This window comes from Pyxicephalus adspersus, unplaced genomic scaffold (assembly GCF_032062135.1).
Source record: "Pyxicephalus adspersus unplaced genomic scaffold, UCB_Pads_2.0 Sca218, whole genome shotgun sequence".
In the NCBI taxonomy this organism is placed as follows: Eukaryota; Metazoa; Chordata; class Amphibia; order Anura; family Pyxicephalidae; genus Pyxicephalus; species Pyxicephalus adspersus.
Genome location: NW_027317225.1, coordinates 1 through 8,762, shown reverse-complemented (window position 1 = coordinate 8,762; position 8,762 = coordinate 1). Strand labels below are relative to the sequence as shown.

The 8,762-nt window shown below is 36.4% G+C and overlaps 1 protein-coding gene across 1 annotated transcript in view; it reads left to right on the top strand.

Annotated features, from left to right (window-relative positions):
- LOC140344939 (protein kinase C theta type-like) overlaps nucleotides 1-4,726 on the top strand; it is a 14,942-nt gene extending 10,216 nt beyond the window's left edge. Inside the window, exons 2-5 of the mRNA XM_072432122.1 lie at nucleotides 1,173-1,297; nucleotides 2,286-2,485; nucleotides 3,145-3,205; nucleotides 4,106-4,726. Of these exons, the coding sequence (XP_072288223.1) occupies nucleotides 1,177-1,297; nucleotides 2,286-2,485; nucleotides 3,145-3,205; nucleotides 4,106-4,272 (549 nt within the window). The 5' untranslated portion in view covers nucleotides 1,173-1,176 and the 3' untranslated portion in view covers nucleotides 4,273-4,726. The remainder of the gene's footprint in view (nucleotides 1-1,172; nucleotides 1,298-2,285; nucleotides 2,486-3,144; nucleotides 3,206-4,105) is intronic.
- Nucleotides 4,727-8,762: the final 4,036 nt, after the last annotated feature.

Here is an 8,762-nt window from a genome sequence, read left to right as displayed (position 1 = left end):
AAAAACCTGGGGTCATTTCTGCATTCACCACCCAAAAAAAATAAAAAAAAAACAAGTGTAAGATGTAACTCAACAAAAAATGCATTCCCCAGTGATAATTGATTTGTTAACATTGGTTGGTTGCTGATTTCCCTCTTTACTCACTTTAGATCCAACCATTTTATCAGATAGGAATTTAAAATTTGTCCATGTGTATTCGTCCACTCTTTATACAGAACTGAAGGTGTTGCCTGTATCTGACACCTCCAGATGCATAAGATTTTGCATCCTCTGCATTGCTTTGTGGTTCAACCTGCCATCTTCTATAATGCAACTGGACACAGTACAGTACAACACATGGTTCCAAGGGGGGCACTATTAAGTTGCCCTGGAATCCAAGGAGTGCTCATAAGAGCTAGATCTAATACTTTCCTGACTTGTCTGTTTTTTTTTATAAAGAACCACCAAAATCTCAATGACCAAAGCTATATATACAAGTGGGATAATCAGACAAACCCAGACGAATGGTGCTACTTGTCTCAGGTAAAAATCTGACGTGTTAAAGAATGATCACTATTCACTCCTAGGGAGGAGAGCACAGCAGGGTGCTTTGATGTACACTGCCTGTCCCTTGTGTCTTTATTAAGGGCAATAAAGGATAGAAAATCAAACCGTACCAATTCTCATACAGACTGGAGAGTTGGAGAAAGGGTTTTTGCTTTGACAGTGGAGGATAGAGTAATGTTTTTTTGCTAAATGTCAGCAGTGCAAAGTGGAAATGGACCTCAGGTTACATCCACATAATGTAAGGAATCCCTGTTGCTGCTAAAATAGCCTAGTGTTTTTTGTTTTCAGTCTTCCCAACCAGAGCTAGGCTTGTTCCTAGCATGCTGTAATGACTACAGTTACAATGTACTTGTAATATTTGAAATTGAAAACAGCAGGTGCTGCTGTCCTTTGTGACTGCCCATCTAAATCAGGAAAGAGCGGACTGTAGGTAATGGTAATAAGGCATGCTTGCCAATGCAGAGATCACTGTGGGACTTACTCCTTCAGAAAGGCAATGGCTCACTAAACCCACATTTACTTTTCTCTTCACTCTCTTCCTGACTGTCAAAGATAGCCAGCTAAAGGAAATAATTACCATTTATAACAAGGGAACTTTCCGGTCTTTTTTCTCCACTATCAAACAGGAAGATGTCTCCATTTCTGCGCATAAGTCTTTCTAATTTTGAACCTGGACCGTACCTACAAACTAATGGGGAGGCAACACAGAGACCCTATTGTGCTGTCATAGTTAAAGAGGCTATTGACACAGGTAAGCAGATGTGTAACTCAATGCAAAGCCTTGTAATATGTTGCAATTTGTTTAGTCAAGGCTTTTCTATTTTAATATGGCCAATTGTGGATGAATATAACAAAAGGAAAAATATGCTGCTTGTCTTAATATATAAAACAATGTACTTAAATTTAGCCTGGATCTTGATGTTAAAACAACGCAAGTTGTAATATGTAATGCATTAAAGTACAAAGCTTATTGTTGTGTTCTATCAATGTAATATATATATATATATATATATATATATATGTATATATGTATGTGTGTGTGTGTGTAAAAAAAAAAAAACATACATTTCCTATCTTCCAAATGTATAGTTCTGTTTAGACATCATTGTGGTTCATGTGCTCCTGCCAGATAGCATAGCCATGTTGTTGACTTTTCATAAGAGAGAACCTGCTTATTACTGATTGTTTATTGGTAAATGGAAATATTAACACCACTTTCCTGACAACCTTATATGAACTGAAATCCCCTATGGACAAATAACAGTGAGAGAATAATTGTCAATAGAGTTGTGATTCCAGATATCAGTAATAAAACATATACAATCTCTTTTTTGACATTTAGCCTGGCATATTTCACTGTTTAGTGAGCTGGTCGCATGATTTGTTTTTTAATGTAAAGAAATGTTGGCTTATTCATTCTATAGTGAATCTCATACAAACAGGAGGCAGAATTATTCAGATGGTTAATGCATATTGCAAACTAAGATGGCACTAAATGTATTATTAGGTTTCTGTGTACATGGATGGATTTAGAGAGCACATTCATTATGTACATGAATATATGGGTATACCTACGAGTCCACAATGCAAAGGTACCTTAGGGATTTGGCCCTGCTTTGGTAAAATTGCTTTGGTAATTCAAGTCCAGTGTATTTTTGTTTTTCATACTTACTTTCTGCTAGGACTTACCTGACCTTTTGAACAATAGGAACATCAATTATTTTTATGTTTCTATACAGAGAATGGAAAGATATACGTCCAAAAAAAACCAACCATGTACCCACCTTGGGAGAGCACATTTGATGCTCATATTAACCATGGAAGAGTCATGCATATTATTGTGAAGGGCAAATCAGATAGGATGACATCAGAGACCACAATTGAATTGAATTCATTAGCTGAGCGATGTAAAAAGAACAATGGAAAGATGGAGATATGGGTAAGATGTATAATTTTTTCATTTTTATATATGTAATAAAATGTATGAACTGGGTTCACGGCCATGCACCATCAACCAACAGAGCCAACTTTTAGATGGGGGAGCTCTCTAACATCCACTAGCCAACTGTGGCTTTCCCAGCTAGAAGAGCAGGGTTGTTGGTGTACATGGTAGCCAGCTCTCCCATTGGCAGGTGGTGGTTGATGAGCACTTTTGGCTAAAAGGAAACCTTAATGCTCAGTCAATAAGTTGATCAAATATTGTTTGAGAATGACCCAGAATTTTTTTAACAGATTGCTGATTCAATGTTTTGGTCTCTATTTGGTCTCTTTTATGTTTAAAAACCACTGAGCATGGTGGCTCAGTGGTTAGCACTCTGTCCTTTGCACTGGGTCCCAGGTTCCAATTCTATGAAGCTCAGATTGTAAAGTGCTTCACAATATCTAGATGCTTTATAAATAAAAGATAATAATAATACACTATCATAAAAATGTATTTTTACAAACGTCTTTGTTCATTTAAAGAAAATAAATAATATAGCTTCATATAAATAAAAGCAGCCTATAAATTATTTTTGGTAATATTCTGTAGAAATTTTGGAGGAATCTGTGATCTCTACGAGTGTTGAGAATGAAATATTTCTTTTGCTTTCTGTACAGATAGAACTTAAACCACAAGGCAGAATGATAATGAATGCAAGATACTTCCTGGAACAGTCAGGTAACACTATTTTCTACTTATGTATACTTCTTTTTAACAGCGGGCTTTAAAATTCTTGTTTTATGCAGCGGTACACAGCCACAGGGAGGTGTGGACATCATGTACACAAAGCATCCTGTGTTGTATTTGGAGAATATGTAGCCTTTAATGTAACTGACAATAGGTACTGAAAGCTGACAGCAGAAAGCTGCATACATGCTAAGAACAGTGTCTGTTACAATCTACTGCACAGCTTCTGTTTTTTTTGTCTTAGGCTTTCCAGTCCCATTCCCTTCCTTGTGTGTACTGATTCTGATTCTCATTTGTGTATCTAGATGATATCTCTACCTCCTGTCTGTTTTCCTGGTAACAACCTAGGCCTGACATCTGGCACTTAGGTTTGTCAATGTGCTGCCTACCCTGTCAATACATCAACTGTCCCCTTATGTATGGATATAGTCCTACAATGCTGGCAGTAGAGTAACCACAATGTCCTAGAAATGTCTAAGTGTTCACTAAATTCTAAGTCTTAGTACAAACACTTATCTGTAGTAGCACAGGGAACCTACACAAATCCCCTGAGCTCACATCTTCTGACACCTATAGCTGAGCTGTCTCTGGACACTCAACTAAGATCATTCTTTTGAGTACCATTACTTTAGAAAACTCATTTATACCAAAACATTATTACCAACCACTTTCATGTTTATATCATTTTAATTTAATTTTAAAATAAAGTTTTAATACAAATTCACTAATAAATGACCTGTTCAAAATGTGTACACACTTTTAGAATGAATATTTACACATTTTATTTGTTGCAGACATCACCAATAAGCCATACGGATCTATACAACATATTCTAAATAGTTGTGTATCTACCAAACATTATGATTTTTTCAAGTTTTTGTATTTTTACAGATCCTAAAGGCCACTTTGAACCAGAGTCAGAAAGCCAGTTTCCCTTACATCAACGCCGTGGAGCCATTAAACAAGCCAAGGTTCATAATGTCAAGTGTCATGAGTTCATAGCCACCTTCTTTCCTCAGCCAACATTTTGCTCCGTCTGTCATGAATTTGTTTGGTAATCCTCATGTTTTTCTGTACGTTCAGACTCTTAGGATAGACAAAAGTTTTTGCCTTTAGATATTTACAGAACATAGTATTTCTCTTTAGACATCTAACATAATTATTGCAAGTTGTCTGTAGATAATATTCCGTGAAGAGCATTTGTGCTGCTTTTTCTCACTGTATTATTTATCACAGCTATACTCTATTTTCCAGTACACACTTTTAATTGAAATTTAATTTCAAAACAAAGTATGTGGGCCTAATATAGCCTAAAATAAGATATACTTTGATACAAAGCAGAATTCATAGTTGACTCAAATACTGCTTACTCTATAGCAGCAAAGCAACCCCAAATCATACCATTTCTACAATTTCCCATTTCTATAATTGCTCAAAATAAGATACTGCTCACTTGAGATTTGAAGTGCACCTGATCTGGCCCTTAAAATGTTAGTCTTCAGTTAGATGTTGAGCCACGGCAAAGAAACATCTTTCCCATTTATACTGATTGGCCATGCACTGTTGTAGGAAAAATCACCTGGTATAAGGTTATTTACACATTATCACAATATTCTATGCCAGTTTAAGACTGGGAAAACATCAAATGCCTTGTAAAAAGAGATGATCACAACAAATGGAGGGTATTTAGGCTATCAATAGTTGTGTTCCTACAGGCTATGGGGAGATGTAAATCTAGATGTAACCTTAAACCTTTCATTACCACAGATTAATTAAATCTAGGTGTCCAGGTCAAATATACATTGTCAGTATGATTACTTTAGTCTAACAATAACTAAGTAGCTAATTTAAATATTATTTAATATTATTTATATTTTATTATTTATAATAATATTTAAAAAGATATGCCATTTATTTGGAACGCTGTTTATTAAGAACCCTGATGTCTTTTTGCCTGAAGCTGACACTAGTAAGCTTGATAGCTTTTGATTCTTTATTCTTCTCTGTAACTGACTGAATGAGGAGAGGGGTTCATATTTTTATAGTCTTTTAACAGTTAACTTTTTACTATTTAACTACCGGTATTACTATTTAGGTGCCTTTAACTTTTTTTTGTTGTTTATTGCATGTGTTTCGTGTAGAATGTGGTATGAACGTCCATCATAAGTGTGAAAATAAAGTAGCAAACCTATGTGGGGTCAATCAGAAGTTGATGGCAGAAGCTTTGGCCATGATAGAGAGTACACAACAGGCAAAGAAACATCTTTCCCATTTATACTGATTGGCCATGCACTGTTGTAGGAAAAATCACCTGGTATAAGGTTATTTACACATTATCACAATATAATAATATTATATAATAATATTATAAAACAATATAATAATATCTATGGCAGTTTAAGACTAGGAAAACATCAAATGCCTTGTAAAAAGAGATGATCACAACAAATAGAGGGTATTTAGGCTATCAATAGTTGTGTTCCTACAGGCTATGGGGAGAAGTAAATCCAGATGTAACCTTAAACTTTTCATTACCACAGATCAATTTATTCTAGGTGTCCAGGTCAAATATGCATTGTCAGTATGATTAATTTAGCCTAACGAAAACTCAGTAGCTAATTTAAATAATATTTAAAAAGATATGCTATTTATTTGGAACGCTGTTTATTAAGAACCCTGATGTCTTTTTGCCTGAAGCTGACACTAGTAAGCTTGATAGTTTTGATTCTTTATTCTTCTCTGTAGCTGAGTGAATGAGGAGAGGGGTTCGCATTTGTATAGTCTTTTAACAGTTAACTTTTTACTATTTAACTATTACTATTTTGGTTGCCTTTAAGTTTTTTCTGTTGTTTATTGCATGTGTTTCTTGTAGAATGTGGTATGAATGTCCATCATAAGTGTGAAAATAAAGTAGCAAACCTATGTGGGGTCAATCAGAAGTTGATGGCAGAAGCTTTGGCCATGATAGAGAGTACACAACAGGTACATTTTTGTTGTTTTTTTTCTTTTACACACTCTAACATTTAACCAAATTTGTAAAAGTGTGATTAAACCTCTCACTTTTAACCCTTAACTCCTAAAGTAATGTTTAAAGTAAATTCATACTAACAATACTTTAACCTTAAATCTTAACTTAACATTTAACCTTCTAAATACAACTTAAGGCTCCCCTTTCCCCACCCCCCCAACCCTCAAGTGTAAAAGTAACTTTGCCACTAAATATAACCACTTGGATACAAAAGTATCAACTTTTACCTGCACATAGATCTTTGATAAAAGCTGTGGTGAGAACTTGGCACTGGGAGCAATGATTCATATTAGCAAGGTTCATAAGTAAAACATGAAACATTAAAAAATGAAGCCTGTTCCCCAGAGACACCAATTAATGCTCCTCTAATGCTCAAAAAAATAAAAGTGGCGTATACCTGGTTGGTATGAGCAACACATTTTTAGGTCCACTTGTAGCTCATTTTTAATATTTCCATAGCTAATTAAGTAAAATATCTCAATATTAGTAATATTTGCTACATTTATTTTGAATAAATCTTCTGTATTAATATGAGCACTGTTATAGTTTGCACAGTCACTTCCAGTGGCTTCAGAATAATGCAATGAGAGAGGATAGAGGAGAGAGAGAGTTTGAGATTTTATTTGTATGGTTATTGTCCTCAAAATTAGTTTTGGTCTAGGTTTGTAATGCCTGCTAAAGGACAGATTCCGCAGACACAGTGATTAAAGAATTTTATTTGCTCCAATAATCAGTCAATACACTCGGACTCTCTTTACAAAAAAGTTTTGCTTCTCCTTGAGTGCTTTTTTTTTTATTATTTTGGAGCCTTTTAGACATGACCCTAGTATATGTAAGCATTCAGGAACTTACTAGTTTGCTCCTTCTCAATTCAAAGGAAAAAAGTCCAGAGAAGGTAATCAACAATGAGCTTGGAAGCAAATGAAATGTAGGCTATTGCAAACATTTTATCACCTCTTGCCCAATCGTAGAAAAAAAAAGGACAAATGTCTGCGTTTGGGGAAAAAAAAATGCAGGAGTCCAGGATGATGCACTTCACTATATCCTTTACAAAAGTTTTTTTTTCATACTAGAATAGTGGTAACATATGACCTTGTGTTATTGAGCAAGTACATTAATTTCAAGTACATGTAGCAAGTACATTAATAATCAAAGGGAATATGTTTTTTTTTTTTCTTTGTGGTCAACTTCATATATCGGGTCTTTGCGATTCTTAAACCTGTTTTTTCTTTTAGTGAGAAGCTGTAATGGCAAAGGCACAAGCAAGTTTCACGTCGTTGGAGTTACGGGCTGTCATGAAGTTTTTGTTTCTCCAGGGAAAGTCAGCAAAGGACATTCACACTGAGATGTCACAAACACTGGGGGAGAAGTGTCCTTCCTACAGCACTGTCAAAACCTGGATATCCCGTTTTAAGACTGGGCATTTCACCGTTGAAGATGAGCCCTGCAGTGGGCGCCCCCCAACCTCAACTGACCCGGCAATCTGTGATGCTGTCCATGAGCTGATTATTGAGGACTGGCGAATATCCGCAAAAAAGATCGCCCAGATACTTGACATCTCACGGTAGCGTGTTGGGTTTGTTATCACCACTATCCTAGACATGCGCAAGCTTTCAGCGAAGAAGTGGGTGCCGAAATGTTTGAACAGTTATCAAAAGAAGGAACAAGTTGAAGCATCCAAAGCTGCTTTGTCCCATTTTGAAGCTGCACAGGACTTTTTGACTAAGTTAGTGACTGAGGATGAAACCTGGCTCCACATCTATGATCCTGAAACCAAGGAACAGTCAAAAAGAAATGGCACCACAGCGGGTTCTTGCGGCCAAGGAATTTCCAAATCCAGAAATCGGCTTCCGTCATGGCGTCCGTTTTCTGGGACAAAGATTTGGTGGACTTCTGTTGGTAGACTACCTACCTCATGCTTCTTAGTATCCCCAGACAGTGTTATGCTAACCTCCTGGACCAGCTGAAGGAGGCAATTAAGACACAATGCTGTGGAAAGTTGACCAAAGGGATCCTTTTTTTGTAGGACAATGCACCTGCTCACACGTCCAACGTTGTGGATGCCAAATTGAACACTGTGTTTTGAAATGGTCCACTACCCCCTCACTCCCCTGACCTGACCCCTTCAGACTATTATCTGTTCCTGAATTTGAAGAAACACCTGAAGGGGCAACATTTTGAGGACATTTCTGATGTCAAAGATGGGGCTGAGAGCTGGTTTATGGCCCGTTTTATTTGAACGGTCTGGAAAAGCTGCAACTATGCCATACCAAGTGCATCAGTTTCAGGGTAAAATGTTGAATAAATGTGTTTTTTCATAACTCTGGCTCTCTTTTTTTTGGCCAAAGCCAGCACCCCCTCGTATATATCAATCGAACTGCATTGTAGATGTGCAATTCTGTTCATGTCAACAATTGGCTTGGAAAAATGGTCTGTACTTGTAAATTAAGTGAGAAGAAAGACATGGAGACTTTTTACAGTAATTCCAACCCACCCAGTCAGGCTTTATTTGAGAAGAGT